The 18,822-nt window shown below is 31.8% G+C and overlaps 1 protein-coding gene across 1 annotated transcript in view; it reads right to left on the bottom strand.

The window, feature by feature from the left end:
• LOC117123446 (zinc finger CCHC domain-containing protein 14-like) overlaps window positions 1-18,822 on the bottom strand; it is a gene marked incomplete in the record, with an annotated part of 42,672 nt that overhangs the window by 20,651 nt on the left and 3,199 nt on the right. The window contains 2 exon segments of the mRNA XM_033269360.1: window positions 6,913-6,983; window positions 17,642-17,738. Coding sequence (XP_033125251.1) covers window positions 6,913-6,983; window positions 17,642-17,738 — 168 coding nt within the window.

The raw sequence follows: 18,822 nt of genomic DNA, 5'->3' as shown, positions 1-18,822 counted from the left end.
GATCTGTACTGTACACCCAAGAACAACACCATAATTTTTGTTTCGATTTAGTGTACAAAGCTTCTCAACCTGAACACAGGCCTTGACAAATGGCTTAAACAACAACAACCTTTTCCCAAATACAGAGTATTATAGAAACTTTTAAAGCTCTCTACATGACATTTAAAAAAAGTTGCAATGGAGTTGAACCATGGAATCAAGATATTTATGGCTCAGTACCCATAGTACTGTACAGTAGCTACTACAAGTTTAGCAGCCTGAGCATTGTTGCTAATAATTAAATAGCAAACATACACAAGCAAGCAACAATGGTTACACGAAAATTGCAGTTTACTAAAATCAATAATGTAACATGATAGTAGATACTGGCAATCAATGGCCAATGAATGATCAATATATAAAAAATATTTTTAAAAGCTTACATTTTAAAAAATGTAATCAAAATTTTAAAGATTTAATAAAAAAGAGTACTCTAAAAAAAAAATCAATTTTCTTTCTTATATTTATTGCCATCAATTTTGCATACTGGATAGCAATTATTTTTAACAGGTTTTATGAGATACTATATATTCTCACATATTAAGCATGGCTTAAAATAGCAAATTATTTTCGAAGAAAATAAAGGGAGTCGTCTTAATACATGCAACACAAACAAAATTTTAAAAAAAATCAAGTTTGTCCTTGTGCTGATTATTTGTAACACGCGAATTTACTACTGAAATGAACCTACTAATGTTATTATAAATGAACGCAATTAATGTGGGGAAATAAGATTTTGATACACATTTAAAAGCTATAAAATGTTATTATTTGGAAGACAAACAAAATATTTAAAAAAATCATGTTTGTCCTTGTGCTGAATATCTGTAACACGCGAATTTACTACTGAATTGAACCTACTAATTTTATTATAAATGAACGCAATTAATGTGGGAAATAAGATTTTGATACACATTTAAAGCTATAAAATGTTATTATTTGGAAGATTAGTGTTACATTTGACTATGTTTTTAACCAGCTAGATGCAGTAGCATGAAGTGCTCTATTAGACTAAAACCTTATTATCATTATTAAAAGAGCCAAAAAAAAAACAACAAAAAAAACCGATGATGAAACAAGGAGGTTGTCCTATAGAGCAGTCATACAAAAATCATCCAAAAATCTTCTCGAACTAGGAGAAGGGGAGGCCTTACAGTATACTCCGTATATGGTATATTTTCTCAAAAAATAATGACAATCAGCACATACACTTTTTGACCCTAAACTTCTCTACTGGCTTTAGTCTCTAGCTCCTCCAACAATATTAAATTCAGACAGCGGTAAGTCCAGTTGACAATTCTGCACAGGGTTGCAGTGGGTAGTAGACATTTTAAAAAGGGTGGACGAAGACGTTGGTAAACTCTAAATAATAAGAGTGGATTTTAAAGATGTGTTAATAAAGTTGGGTGGAGGGCCATGAAATTAGCTTTAGACTAGGTGGAAACTCTCGACTGGGTGGCCCCACCCAGCATAACTACATCCCTGCAGCACAATATTTCTACATGCTTTTTTATTGTTACGCAAAACTTGTACATTATTTTTTCCAAATATAAACAGAAGTTTTACAATATAAATAGCAATGTACTAATTATGTATCCTCTAATGATGAATAATATTCAAGTTGTGTCAGGAAAGATCGAAAATTCTTGGTTGTCTATACAACACAGAAATCAATTTTAAGAGAATTCATTATCTACATTGTAAGAGTAATACAGACAAACATAACAAGAGACGTTTAATGGTTTTAAGAACACTGATGCATTTCTAACTCAGTCGGTAATATATACAGCCTTCATCCCAACACGATGGCGTGCATTTCAATACTTGGAGTATGTACAGTATTATACTACCTTCATAGTATACATACAGAAATACATTTAATTGTAAAGACAACGTTTTTCCTTTTCAAATGCCTTGGGAGGGATTACAGGTTACCCAATGCCTATTTTTTCATGTAGTACACAGGACACTAAATCAAAATACCCTACATTAATTGAAACAAAAATTTGGAAAATTGGTTTTTGAAATCACAATTCACTGAAAATTAATACCAAATGTCCAGCCAAACGCAGCAGCAAGGTTTTGAATTATTTTATTTAATTTCACCCAGCCTCACAATTATAGCCACTTACAATAAAACAATGGTGTACAATATGAAGAAATATTATTTTTAAGAAAACCGGCTGAAACTAAATTCCTAATATATGAAGTATGTCAAAGCCAATTAGTCTCGGTAAAGGTTAGTTTTACCTTTTCCTGACCAATATGGCAGTAAGATGTTGAAATTAATAGGTTCAATTTCCACTAGTGTTACAAGGCATTCAGTTAAAAAAAGATCACAATCTTAAAGCACAATACAGACTATCAAATTTTCTAATGACAAAAACTGTTGTACGCCCATATATAGTCAAGATTTGCTTATATATGGTCATGATGTGATGTTATTTCTACTTATTTTTTTAAAATTTATTCAGCTTTAGGCACTAGGGCCAGGGATATGCCGAACAGTGAACGTCTCATCACTAGACTGCTGGGGCTTTATGGACAGGTACACCGGGATAACCCCCCACTACTCATCTCGAAAGATTTACTGGGTTCTTTAAAGTGCACATGAGCAAATTGTGTACACTGGGCCAACAGTTTATAGTCCTTATCTTGTGGAAGACCTGTTCCACCTCTAGAACCATAGGCGAGCTTGCCGTTCGAACTGGTGCCAATATTATGGCTGTAGGTTGCGATGCCATTACCGCGCGGAAATTCCACCACAACCATATTTAGACATGTCACATGTTCTTGTTAATAAAATTTGATACTAGTCTATCCTTTTGTAGTGATGCTAGGTGGTTATAATTCTTGCCTTCTAGTTTCATAGGTTGCCTAAAATCGTGAAAACACAAAGTATTTTCTCTCACTGAGTACAACTCAGTGAGAGAAAAAAAAAAAAATTGCTATGATGACTTCCGCTATTCAAATTTCTATACATCATTTCTAACCCATGACATTATCAGTGACCCATGACCTTATAAATCCATCACATAGGTGACCAGCTGCTTATCCTCATAACATGATGGGATCATCTCAACAACGAGAGATGGCTCCGTAAGATCAGATCACCATAAACAACATACCAATTCCATTGGACTGCTTCTCAATGCTTCGTTGAATTTCCAACACAATATCAATGAAATAGATGCAAGAAAACACTACCATGCTATTGAATATTCATGAAGGTTTTAATAGTGAAAATAGACTTGACACTATAAACATCTAAGTACTATATACATACTGTACATTCCAACTTCCAAGTTCTACATTTGATAATCAATTCTGAAACAGCTAAATGTACAGCAACATGCATTCACTTCATCATACATATTATTTAATAGTACAGTTATTCCTTTTCTCTCTCCCTTCCTTTCTCATCCCCCAAAAACCTCATATAGTTCAAAGTTTAAATCATTTTCAGAAAACCGCACCTGACAATTCAGAGAGAATTAATGGAATTAAATATTTGTTTAACATTAATACAGTAGTTTGACAGCATGCAAACATTTATCCTGATATACCTACATAGACTGTCCTTGGTAATAAAATATTTTATCTATACACATACAGTTACCTGACAAATAACTGATATTATAATGGAAAATGTACCGTATCCAATTTAAATTCAGATGAGAATATTGGCCACTTCCTTTTGGCCTGCCCAGCACTACAAAATACAGTACATGCCCTGACGAAATTTCTAAATTAAAAGTAGAAATTACATGACAACATGGAATTATTATAATAGATTAATTAATATGCAAACGATGACTTCTGCAACAGTGTGTAGAACATAGGTAATAAATATCCAATCCTCCTCCCTACAAAACCCTAAGATGCACACTGACACACATACCCCTACACACCCTATTACATATCTATACATACATACAATGACACAAGACACTCTGATACATCCACACAAATTATCTATAAAACATAAAATTATCCACTACATCATACACCTTGGCATAGATACACCCAACACAATTCCATGTTTGGTATAAATGCCAGATGGTCACTGAGTCACTTCTTCATCAGTTAGAATGACCAAGCCATGCTAGGATTCAAAACTGACCAACAGATGAATACCGACGCTCATAAACACAACCTCAAAGGTATAGTAAACCCTTCTGAGCATGTCGTAATAGTACTGTAATAAAAATATATAGGGTGCTATATGGTGTGGCTTCTGTGCACCTAAGTGATACCATTACCAATAATGCTTCTGACCTAAAACCTACACTGTCAGCCCATGAAATTTGGTCGGCAGCCTCGGCAATTTTCTACTACCTAGGAATATATAATAAAAACTATGATTTTTCAGAACGCTCGACCTTGCATTGTCATCTACAGATTGTGATTTTGTTAATTTCTCTATTAAATGAATATATTGCTGGTGAAAGAATGGTCGTATTTGTATTAATTTAATAGTGTAGTATAATACATATGTTTTACATAAGAAAATTGCCGAATAAATTTCGTTTTAGCATTCGTTTTATCATTATCTTTGGCATGGAAAATATCCCTTTCGTAAAAGCTACGATCGTATCATCACAGGCTGCGCATGCCAGAATAAGCTATCAGGGATTTTCCACACAGTACTTGTCAGTAGTGAAGTCACGATGCGATCGTGATTGCGTTTAAATTGACGGTAGGATTAGGCCTACAATATGTTGAATTTTGTTGTTTTTAGATAACAAACATTTTAAATATGAAAATAACACTGTAAAATGAAGACAAATAATAGATGCAGATAAGCATTACAATCTACGCGGCCAATGTGACTTCAATTTGGCGATGTTGTAGGCCTTGGCTGGCTACCGTCATTCCTACCTAGGCCTAGCCTATGAAACGACTAAGCGAGAAAGACAAGACGATTGTACACAAATCGTACGTACTGCATGCCTATTAGAAATAGTTATTGTACAAACAAATCTGTTTTATAAACCACCAATTTCCTTGGCTTGATGACGTACATGAAATTTAGTGTCTGCTACAGTATAGCCTGTTTCAGTCAAAGTTTTGACTTTCCAAGCAGTTTTTGAAGCAAAGAAATCTAGGCCTAGGTTGGCAAAATTCTGGCTTGGCAATATGGTCGGCAATTGCCGATTGCCAACATGAAATTCATGGGCTGCACTGTATAGTCCATTTAATTCACCATATTTTCCAATACAAATTATTGTTCATACTTTTAAAGTACGTTCTCAGTGGTTGAGACTGGTGTTTATATGAGCATACAATTTATACTCTAATTCTTCCTAAATGAAAATCCAAGATTTGTTGTACCCTTGTTTCGTGGACCTGCCGCTATCAGATAATAATTTTGAATAAAAATAAAATTATATTTGTGGCCCGTAGTGCAACTGCAGCTGTAAAAAAAAGGGGTGATTTTCCTTTATTTCCACTCTACAAAATCTTCAGATAAGAAATTCTTCTTACAGTACATAAAATAAAGCCTTTATTTTCTTTTCGTTATTAGTTTTGTCAACAAAAAAAAAAAAAGTTCAAAATACTGATGAAGTACTGCATTTATTAGGTGTATTAGGATAGTAAGAAATGTCTATTGCTAGACAATGTACACAAGCTTTTTTTTCTTTAAATCTTATATTGTGAATTATTGTTGCACATCTCTTTAATGATTGTGCCTCTGTTACAAAAGAGAAACAATAAAGTTATTATTATTATTATTATTATCAATTAAATTACTGTTCATAAACTGTTTTGTATGAAAACCAGATGAATTTTATCATGAACAAATTACATTTCAACATCAAACTTCTTTAATCACCATGCAACACAACAGCATCTTGAGCATAAATTTGCACTCTATTACATTTTTTCATTATAGATTCCAATTTTTTATATGCCAATAAAATTTGTGTTTATTTTCTTCCCTTAAGGTGCATTTGCCAGAACCATTGTTCTAATGAAAACAATTTTATTTTTTTCTTGTCCCCTGAAGTTCTTTATAAAAAAAATTTTGCCTTCAGTAATCATCAGAGTCCTTTAAACTTTTCCTCATGGATGTCTCTTCCATGGTACATTATTATAACTAGAAATTGCAAATTGCAAGTGAAGTGCTGCGAAGTAAAACTGCATAAAATGTTCTTCGAACAAAATTATTTCAAGTCAAGTGAAAATAATGAATAATAAAAATAGAACAAATAATATGAGACACGACCCATTGTCTATATTAGAACAGCATTGGTACCGTGTTCAATAGTGTTTTGCTGCAGTGACAACTCGCTGCTGGCGACTTGCTGCTGCTGGCCGATGACTCGCTGCTGGCGAATCGATCTGCGCATGTGTATAAAATGGTATTTATTTCCGAAAACACTATGCCAGTCTACAACAAGCATCGCCTAAATGTAATAATTAGCACGTTGAAATAGGCTAGTAAATAATTTTAACTGGGTTCGTAAATAATATTGGCCTCAAAATATTGTGGCTGAGACGAGCCGATTAAACGTAGAAATAGGAAACCTAGAAATATAATAAAAACACTGAATAGTACTCCAGCGTCGCGACATGCGGACGTTGGTACGAGTAGGTTAGTCTACAAACGTCGCCTAAAGTAATTGATTTTACCCGGCAGAACGAAACTCCGGTTTTCAGTTGTCTTAGACGCAGGTTTTTTGACAAACAATGACCTTTCAGAGGTCAAATTGCTGTCAAGAATATGAATTGGCTGCTTCGAAGCAACTATGTTCCCCTAGAATCTGAAACATGTTTACATTAAAAATTTGCAGTTAAGATACCAAAAGTCATGTGATATGTCATGTGACATGCATCCAAGTGAAAATATAAACAAAATACAGTACTTACCTGAAATGTATATTCATATCGTTTGTCTGATGATCGATTATAGCCTTTTACTTCGATACTTTGAACAAAAACTATGGAAGAACAAAGTACATTACATTAGTGTGATCCATATGAACAACAATAAGAGTAGCACAGAATAATGAGCAATCATTAATCATTCAGAATATGATCACAGCACTAAAAGATCAGCTAGAAAATAATTCAAAACACGCTCAGCACATTTGCCGTTTGCAAACAAAATACATTCTTTAGTGAGGAGGTAGTCAGAGTCGGCAGAGCAACCAAGCCTTGAAGTTTTCCACCCAGTCTAAAGCTAATTTCATGGCCCTCCATCACCAATTATTAACCCCTTTGCTCATCCTTAAAAAAATCCCCTTATTATTTGGAGTTATTATCACCCACACACCATTAAAATGTCTAACACGCACCCTTAGTCTTCTAAAACCCTGAACTTAGTAGGAAGTACATTTTTTCTATTATCCTTTTACAAATGCTTACACATACTTTGCCCCTTAATTATCTTTACCCTAATCTAACATGAAAACAGGTGATCAGTATTTCTTTTCAGCCGCTCTACGCCTTTGGAATATTCTTCCCAGTGTCGGATCTAAGATAATTAGAGGGGGCCCAAGAAGGGATTTTTAGTTATTACAGATGAAGAGACCTCAGCCTAATTACTGTATGCTTTCCTCCATACAAATTTCTGACCTATACGCTTATCACTCATATTTTAGTCCCTCATAACATTTCATTCATATCAGCACATCATGAATATCAAATTTATCCAGGCAATAAGAAATTACATAATTATTTATTACCTTTTATTTACAGTAATAATTTACCATAAGATATACAATAAATATTTCAACAATAAACCAACAATATAACCGTAAAAAATCCTGACAATTTAAAGAGTGCAGAGTGTCATACAATTACTGTACCCAGTGGAATTTCAGTTAATCTCAAATCCTAATCCCTCCTTACTGAGGATTAAAATTATTAATATCAGATTATCAAAAGTTATGGTTCACTATAAGAGGTTAAAATCAGGTGCACAAATGAAATCACTTAGCAAATAGTTATCACTTTGATATGGAAAGGAGTTCAAGTTTGACCTATGTAGGATTCTTATATCCATCCCCTTACAGTGCATTACTATTATAATAAGTTTATATACATTAACATACTGTAGAACTTCTGAAGAAGAAATAATTAACTATGATTATCATTAATATTAACAAAGATGAATTAAATGATAGTGGAAGTATTGATTATTACAATGAAGATGATTATTACAGTACAGATAATTATGGCAATAATTTGATAATGAAGATGATTATGGTAATGAAGATATGAGTATCATAATGATTATGATAATCCTGATGAAGATGATTATCATACTGAAGATGACATTCATAATAAAACTGAAGACAAATATTCAGGATGATACTGAGGATGCATATAAAAATATCAATAAATGAAAATAAAATTATTATTATGATAATGAAGATGATCATAATAAATGAAGATAAAGACCATGTGTGTGGTATCAAAGGTTCTCCCAACCCACATTTGCAATAACATCATTGCCTGCACAATTTACTCAATACTGAAATTAAGTGCAGTACAGATAAGGATGAATTTTATAGAAAATGCTGTGGTAAATGAAGATGGTTACTGAAAACAATTTAATGAGGAAAAAATAAGTATTGATAGTCTTGATCAGAAATTGATTGAAAGAGATCTCACGTGTAAATGCCTGAAGTATGTATGGGTATGTGGGTATGTAATACTATTTATTCTTTTTATTCGGAATTTATTATTTTTTTATTTTATTTTTATTTTATTTCATTTTATTTTTTTTTTTTAAGGGAACAAATGATTATTGGGTAATGTGATTCTTTTGATTTGCCATGTTTTGATTTTGTTTGTTAATGGTTAATGGTTATTAATTTATAGAGCGCAAAATACAAAAAGTCTCTAAGCGCTATCAGGCAAGTGTAAAGATGGAACGGAAACCAAAAACACAAAAATAAAAAAGAAGTGAAATTTGAATACCATGCCAGCACCCAAAGCGAAGTATGGGGACACGCCCTCATCGCTGGCTAGTACGTGTGCCACTGTTGTAAAAGTGTAGCTTCCAAATAAAGAATAATAAAGAATAATTATGTAGGTTTACATAACAGATTCTTGAAACAGCTGAACCCAGTCAGTGTGATAATTACACTATGTTTACTACTTGAGATTTTACATTTGATACAATCTGAAACGGTTGACTGGCAAATGAAATCCACTACTACTATATACAGTATACAGTAGGGATAAAAATGGTTTTGGTCTAATTCACTAACACCATAAAGAGATTAGGGATAAAGTAGGCATAGTATAGATCTCAGTTATCATTGGTTTATCTTATGTTAATCCATTTCAAAACATGGACACATAATTTTCTTTATTAATCTGGTATTTGAAGGGGAGATTACCAAAAACAAGTCAACAAGCATGTTTATATAATATTAATCTGTTATTTTAAACATCACCCACTGACAAGAAAACAATGTCTGGCCAAGGGCATAAGCAGAATTTTGCTGTTGTACAAACTGTGACATCAAAATTGAGAACCCGAAATACACCCTAAAAACAAGTCTAAAGCTACGTTCACATCAAGCCCGGAGCCTGCACAAAAAATTGTGAGTTGCTATGTTTTTTGAATGCTGCATTCACATTGCACACGGAATACGGTTGTTCGGGTTAAGTACGTATGCGTTCAATTTGTTCGAACCAACTAAGCTTGTTGCTGATTGGTCCAAGTAAAGTATGATTTCAGGATGCAAATGGTATTCGTACAAATTTGATGTAAACGGTCCTATTCTTTACCATTGAATCCATTTTTGACGATTTTATCTCCGAACCAGAATCCGGGCTTGATGTGAATGTTTAAATGGAGGCGGGCTACAATGGGTTTTTTTATGTAAGGATGGTAGGCGCGCCGCACACGTTGGGTATTATTTTTAAGAGATGAAAAGCAGCTCACAAAAAAATGATGACATAAAAATGCATATTGCCACTGTAAAATATATTATATCCCTTATTTAACCCCATAATGTTTAATGGGCATCTGTTAGGCTGAGCTAAGACCATTACCTGCTATTAAATGATTTACTAGCATGCCAGATAAACATACCCTGGGGATCCTAACAATATCAAGTTATGGTTATAAGAATGCCTTTTACATCTACTGAATTTACTTGATTTAAAAGGTTAATTATTAAATTAAATGATAATCACTTCCGCTTGGATAGGCAGTCAAATTCAAAAACTACTTACAGAGTATCATCAACTTCATTATCAACACAAAGATGATAATGATGAACCTATTATCAACACGGAATATTATGTAATACTATTTTAGCATCGAATGATATCATTGGTAGGCTTTATTTTTCTACAACATTTGTTTCAACTCAAGACCAAAAAGTGCTACCATTGTAAAGTCAGAATTTGAGTTCAATCTAAGGTCAAATCTTACCTTTCACACTGGGCCATTCCCAATTATTAACTTCGGATTATTACTACTTATAGGCAAAAAATTGTGATGGTTTTACATAACTGTGGGTATATTTTGGTCAAAAATTCATGTTGATGAACAAAGCATATGAAAATCATAGTCATTTTTCTTCAATTTGTAATCGGGTGGAGGATTTAGAGCAAACTGTTCACATGGTTCAAAGAAATTTTGTCATTCCAAGTCCAGTAGTAATATAGTGTGTGCGAGTGTCCAACAATTTGAAGTGTCGTAGATGGAAAGTTCGGAAGTATGAACTATTAACTCTAAACTGAAAACTCAAATTTAATATCAAAATAATGAACAACAGTCTTATCGCACATGCTGAAGCTAAAGAACAATAATATTAATAATAATAATAATAATAATAATAATAATAATAATAATTATTATTATTATTATTATTGAATAATTCTGACTGATTAGTAGAGAATTACTTCTGTATTCAGTATCAAATCACCACTAACACCGAATCAAATTGGAGCTTTCCATGGACTTGGAATTCCTACTTCCTTCCTCTTTCCTGCCTGTCATATAATCCTTCCATCCCTGGATCTAGAGTGCAATCGACACTGTCTGTATTTTGTCTGAATTTCAATCTGCTGGCCAAATCAGTCTGGCTAATTCGCCGAACAGCTACTTTTAGAGATTGGCATGGACCAGTGATCGTGGGAAATGGTCATAAATCAAATCTGAGGTGAATGTAAGGTCAACTCATGTAGGTTATTTCCATGCATATCAGCCGAATTAAGCCAACAAAAATGCATAATTTAAACAGAATCGATAAATTTTTGTTAATATGAACATGGAGGTACAGTATTAAGAAGTCTTAGGCTGCAGGCTGAACAAATATGAATTGTATCCAATTTTTTTTAAAACACATCAGAAAAAAAGAATCCATATCTTACCTGATAAGAACACAAACAAACAAAGCCACCTAGTGTTTTGTTCTTGTGTTACCATGATATGTTTTACTCAAAATAGGTTCTATTATTGTTCTCGCTCTTCTATTCAAAGAGTCGACACAGGCTAAGTGTACTATCACTTATTGTTACTATATAAAATATATTGGGTGGAACACTATTTTGTCTATTTCAGTATTGATGACTCCGACTCTGTTTTGTCCGACAGAGTAATGTTACTAATAGGTGGTGCCAGTTTCGCCCATTAAAGCACAATCATGACTACGCAAGCTACTGAATGTATTGAGCAAAACACAGTTTTCTCTATCGTTTATGGTTTAATGTACAGTCGATACCAAGCAGTGATCATAAGGGGAAAATGGTTGAAGTCAAAATTTGAGGCCATTTAAAGGTTAAATTGATTAAGTTAGCCTACAGTATCTTCTATTTTATTTATTTATTTATTTGAACATACACCTTTGAATCGGTGGCACTCAATATCAATTGGTGCGTTCGTACAAACAAAAAACAAAAAAAAGGGGGGAAATTTAACAAACAAAATGAATAACAATCGACTGTAAATAATATTACAAAATTAAAGAAAGGTAGAAAAATAACATATGAAATTAGATGAGATAACATTTCACTTCGCATTTCATACTCAGAATATTTACAGGTCAACTGTAAAGTAAATGCTTAAATAACTAACCTACAAAATATAAAATCTAAAGATGAAAAAGTCTTACAACAAAAATATAATACCAAGGTAGACCTACAAAATTTAAGGATTACAGACTAAGATGTAGTGTCCACTTGTGGTAAACAAAAAAAAACAAAACAAAAAAAACAAAAAAAAAACAAAATTTTTTTTTTTTACACAATTTGATAAGCAACGATACATTTACAGTAAACTATTGTTGTGAATTTTTTAGTTGTGAGCGTTTTTCCCAAGCATTCATGATGTATTTTTTACAGAAATTATCAAAAATAGAGGTAGATTCATCACAAATAAAAACTGAATCTCCTCCTAATACATATTGAAGTTTAATATCGTCATTTGTTGTTGAAAAAAGTGTCCATGTATCATAATCGTTACAAAGTAGAAGGTCATTTTCAAGATTTGTTAAATGTTGTTTTCTAACGATATCTATTGTATGCATTATTATTAGCTGAAGAGCATGAACAGATTATGGTACTGCTTTTTACGTAAATTTACGTATTTGTGAGTGCATTCATTTTTAATTTTATTTATTTATTATTAATAATATTATTCATTATCATCATTTATTTATTTATGATAATCATCAATCTTTATTAAAACAGAGATCTGTTAAATTCAGAACTGGTTAATATTTAATTTTCATTTCACTTCATTTATTTTGTCCCATATAAGCACATTAGAGTATGTAAAAATTACAAAACAGAGAAAGAAAGTCATGCAAGACAGGATTGCTCAAAAGCGTTCGGGTATCATTTGTGAGGGAGTTCTCCAAAGCATGACTGACAAAACAAAATAAATATACAGATAAACAAAAAGATTTAAAAAGCACTTATTTACAATAGTGAGTTGGTTTATAAGATAGAGGGCACCCTATTTTAAATTCGCAGATGTTTTTTACATGCAGGATGCATTCCCTACAAACAACTTTTACGTTCTAATTCGCCTTCTAGTTTGTGAGTAGTAATGTACGAGATAGAGTTCTGCTTCAAAGAAACCGCAACAGCCGGACCTCTTGTTCCCATTCTATATTCTTTGCTTATATTATAGACATAGAGTTTTAGTTTTTGTCATTATTACCTGTTTCTCCATAACGAAAGGATTTTGACTAATTAATCTATTTTTACTTGTTGTTTGTTCAATGATAATAACGTGACTATATTAATATTTATTTTTTTAAAAGCAAGTTAAATATAAATTATAATCAAATTTACTTATCAGATACTCATCGGATTTTGTTGGGAAATGTTCTGGTTTTTTTTTAAACACACAATGAGTACTATGATCTTTTAAAAAAAAAAATTTCCTGACCTCCGTTATTATATCAAAACGTACAATTATTTCATTTAAATTATGTTCGTCTCATGTGCGGATTTTGTGTAACACACAAATTTAATACTGAAGTGAAGTTACTGTTAAGTATGAATGAACGCAATGTTAAAAGCGGGGAAATGAGATGTTGATGAACAGTTACAAGTCCATAAAGAGAACATAAGGTAGGAATTCCTACAGTGAAAAAAAGGAGAGGTCTTATACGCCCGATATACAAGTATATGGTATCCGCCGCATACGATCTTTGCGTGTATGCTGTAACCATGGCTGTAAATTGTGATTGTTACAGCATGCACGCAAAGATCGTACGCGGCGGATACCCTACGCGGTGGATACCCTACGCGGTGCTATTTACACGATCTTTTGTTACTTTTCCGCCAGTGACGTCATGGTAAAATCGTATATAATCGCCTATAACTTCATAAAAAATAGCCAAAGAACGATTTTAAGGTTGATTCTATTATTATTGGCATATCAAAAATCCATTCTAAAACAAAAAATCATTTTGCTAGTTTTAAAGGCAGGCTCAGACAGTGTCGCGGATTGTAGGCAGACACAAGTAGCTGTGGCAGCGATCCTTACTAAGACTGCTACCGGCGTTTAGCCGACTGGCAGTACATTGGCCAAGTTCTCACAAAGAGCGCAGACAAATTCGTTGAGCGACTCAGTGTCATCCTTTGCAAACTGCCAACCACAGTACAGATGTACTTCGCAAATCATTAAGAAAGTCATTAACCGAAAGGTCCACTGATTAATCTCAGATAAAGATAATATAATATATACTCCAAGTATCAAAATGCACGCCATCATGTCGGGATTCAATATTTGACATTATATTCCTGATGATGACATAATTAATGTCAAAATATTGAATCCCGATATTTCGATACTTGAAGTATGTATTATCTAAACTCATTAAAATATGGTAATTTTGAGAAAATATTCTATTATACTCCATACCGCTGATTTCTCTCCACAACTCCGAATAGTCACACCTCTCGGTTGGCAATCTCTAAAATTAGCCAAATTAGGAAGTTTTCCAACCAATACTGTACATCCTTATTCTTATTCTAATGAATTTAGATAGTATAATACATACTCCAAGTATCGAAATGCACGCCATCGTGTCGGGATTCATTATTTCGACATTAATTATGTCATCATCAATATTGCCAAAGGTGCCAAACTTTGGAATGAAATTAGCAATGATGTTAGCAAACACTGTTAAGAAATTGTCCTTATTTAAAAAGTATATAATTGCGACATTGTAATAACACGTAACTGTTAACACCTTTATAGTAGTTTCTTACATAAACTACAGTATTTTTGTTTTGTTTGAGTTTGTTTAGTGTAATTAAGTTAGTTTAAGATTTAAGTCTAGTTTAGATATTTGTGTGTTTAAACAATTGTTTGATTTGCTTATTTTAAGTCATTTAATTTTTTTTTCTGGTTAAATTGTTGTATACATGGCCTTGCAGAATAACAACTGTTAGTTGAGCCAAGTTTTCCGTGTTTTAAATAAAGCTTATTGTTATTATTATTATTATTCATTCATTACTTATTACTTTAAAGCCTTTTGATTACCTCTGAAAACTACATAGAGTACAAAGCTATCACATTAAAAATACCGATGCTAGGCTGGTAACTTGCGCAAGAAAACATGAAACAATATTCTCATTTATCACCGGTTTCCTTTATAATTTAGAACATTACTCTACACTGACTTCAAAGTATAAAAAAATGTTCTTGATTAAATTTTATTATTAAATAAAATTGTTATACTGTAGTCTTTAGTTTTCTGAATTTTTTTGCTGTTTCTATGCTCTGTTAACTGTTGCAATGTTTTAATGGCTGTTGTTTGATCTCTTCCATATTGCTATCAGTGTAGTGTACAGTACTGCATTTAATCATTGATTAAATAATTTTTACTGCCAATGTATCAATGCAAGTACCGAATTTCCTTTTTTGGAGCAATAAAGTTTATCTTTTCTTATTAAAGGACACGCATGAAATCTAGAGCATTTTTTTTTACTAACTCTGATTCCTCAAATTTCTTTAGAATTTATCACCCACTTAAATTTCTAAATTACAGTATTAAATTTCCAACTACCACACTTACTCAATTTATCATCAATATTTATATTTTTAAATATCCTCTAACACATATTGTACTATGGTATAAGTTCATCTTCCCACACCTCTGAAATGACCTTTTACATTCAATGATGCACAGAACGCTTCCTTTAAATCCTTATTAAAAAGCCACTTGATCTAGATGTGGAAATGAAAAGCATTTTTTAACAACATTTTTAGTCTTACTGTAGGCCTACCAGTGTCTGTAGTAATTGTGGCATAAACATTCAGTACTGCATGGTACAAGATCTAATGGCTTGGCCAGAGGTACAAACTTAGACACCTTGCTTAAAATGCTCCAATGTGGATGAGACCATTTGTGCTAGTTTTTGAATTTTAGTTGATGAGAAGTGACAATCAGGTGCGAAAATGCACAACTTTTTTTTTTTTTGGCGAAGCAAACTAATTTAATTTAATTGTTTTTTTTTTTCTTACTTACAATAGGCCTAGCATAAATTCTAGAGTTCATGTCTAGACTTTCAATCATTTTGTATGTAAAATCGGTAACCTGGAGATAAAATGGGTTGAAATCCATGCTCAAGTTTCAAATTATATTAGAATGTTAAATGTCATTATATCAAGTATGTTAAACTCTTCATTGAAAAAAGAAATATAAATTGCAAAAAAAAAAGAAGCTAACTCTATTTTCAGGATGTTTGGGCTTTGGTAACATAAATTTTTCTGGTCGTATAATTTAAAATTAATATTAAATTATTATTATTTTGCCAGATGTCTTCCTGGCTATACTAATTCTTATCACATAAGGCTAACCCTGATGAACCTAGCTAAAATGTCAGCTAATGTTTTCAAACTATAGGTTTACAATGTGCCTTCTTAGAAAATTATTTTAAAAATGATTTACATATTAATTATTATAAAAGTAATCCCTTATAAATGTGGAAATAAAATATTCTTATATAAAAGGATACTGTATCGGATATCAGATGAACAAATGCTCAAATTAAATTATTTTTGTTTTTGTCGATGTTAAAGGGTTTCTCCCGAGTCGTGCGATGACAACTCATGTGTGAACACGTATTATCAGTTGCGAAGGCATGCTTTTCAGGGCAAACACCTATGATTTGTAAATTATATTTAAAGTGTCCGAATACATGCTTCTGTGTAAAAACAAGACATACTTTTTTTTTTTAGACATACAGTTACCTTAAATATATATGTCAGTGTGAAAAACTGCTATAACAAGGCATCATATCATAGGTCTTATTTACAGTCATCTTAAATATTTCAGTGTGAAAACATGCTAAAACCAGAAATCATATCCTAGGTCTTACAGTTTCTTAAATATATATGTCAGTGTGAAAAACTGCTATAACCAGGCATCATATCATAGGTCTTATTTAGTCATCTTAAATATTTCAGTGTGAAAACATGCTAAAACCGGAAATCATATCCTACAGTAGTTCTTACAGTTAACTTAAATATATATTGTATGTCAGTGTGAAAAACTGCTATAACCAGGAATTGCATCCTAGGTTTTACAGTTATCTTAAATATTTCTGTGTGAAAAAATTGCTATAACCAGGAATCACATCTCTCAGTGTGAAAACATGCTAAAACCAAACATAACATTCTAGATCTTAGTTTAATCTTAAATCGGAAGCTCCTAACTTAGCATGACTACTTTTACTACTTAGCAAGCATGTCTTCACGGAGTGAAAGTATGCTGTCCTAAAGTATCCTCATAATTATACAGTAGTGTGAAAGCGTGTATTAATGTTCTGTATCGTGAAATCATAAATTACCATACAAACACGCTTTAACAGTGTAAAAGCATGCTATGCTAGTGAACAATTGGAAAAATGTGTATTAATGTACCATGACCTACTTTAAAATCATGTCTCCACAGTGTGAAATATGCTATATTTACGTCATCAGTGTGAAATGATGTTATACCATAGTTTGTGTGGATGACTCATAATTACTATGAAGATGAATTTTGTAATCTCCGAAGACTATAATAGGAAAGCAAGCTTATAAGTTATAGAAGGCTTGATTCAGATCAACGTCATTACTTAAACTTGGAGAATGTGCAAATTAAATAAATAATTTACATCATACCTTTGTTTGAATGTACTTGTTTTATTGAAGGTTGTGCCACCAATATTTCCTCACTACATGGTGATGCTTCTTCTATTGGATCATTAATATTATCACACTGAAAACAAAGAAAAACAAACAGAATAAATTACAGTATTTAAGCAAAATTATAGGAATTACCATATACTAAATGTTCAAGACATTTATATTTTAAAAAATAGATTTTTTTTAAATGACATCAATAAATATTATCATAGATTTCAGGATAAATGCAAATAAAATAATACAAATTAAAACATCTAAAATAAAATATGTTAAAAATATAAAGTATGTTTTTATTATCTATATTAATCCATTATTAAAAATTAATTAATTTATAAATTTTAACTTTATAAAATAAAAAACTTAAATTAGAAATGACTCTTGAGTACCAGTAATTAAAATATTAATTTTAGTATTTTAAGTAAAACTTAATCATAAATTATCACCATAATCATCATTTAAGAAACATAATTAGAAAGCAGAATATATCAGTCTCACAAAATGACCTAACGAGAAAATGAAAATGATCATTGCTGATAGCCAATTGAATGTCTACATATCCAAAATAAGCCAGTTGCTGATTGGTCATTATCATATCAGCACACCAATCATGTAGTTCCTACCATAGTATGCAACAGACATCGTCATTGGGAATTCCCAACATTGTTCTGCATAATACAAATCCGTAACCTCCCTTTACCCAGTCTTGATCCTTCTTTCCCTATCTAATAAAACAGAAAGCTAAATTGGATTCTCAATTTCTATATGCAATCTATATGCAATTTAAAAAAAAAAAAAATACATATTCCATGGATACGTATGCTATATTATTTCAATCAAATTGAATCTTAAGACTTTTTTGAAGGGCAATATAATAAATGCATTAAAATATACATTTAAAATATTTACATTTTTAACAAAAATAGAATCATGAAAAAGGCTCACTATCTCACTATAATTATGATTAAACATAATGGTATATGTACTGTAGTTCTATCCTGATAGTATACAGTAGTAGTCTATTAATTAATTCATAAATTTAACTTAAAATTCTTAAAAAAAAAACAGCAAGATATTAAATAATTAATAGAATGATAAGTTAATCATTTGGCCATTGGTTGCAAGTTAAACACAAGAAAAACCTGGAAATATATATATAT

This window comes from Anneissia japonica, unplaced genomic scaffold (genome assembly GCF_011630105.1).
Source record: "Anneissia japonica isolate Jap-2015-1 unplaced genomic scaffold, ASM1163010v1 scaffold287717_len1600092_cov198, whole genome shotgun sequence".
Taxonomy (NCBI): Eukaryota; Metazoa; Echinodermata; class Crinoidea; order Comatulida; family Comatulidae; genus Anneissia; species Anneissia japonica.
Note: the sequence above shows the minus strand (reverse complement) of the source record. Positions and strands in the feature narration are given on the sequence as shown.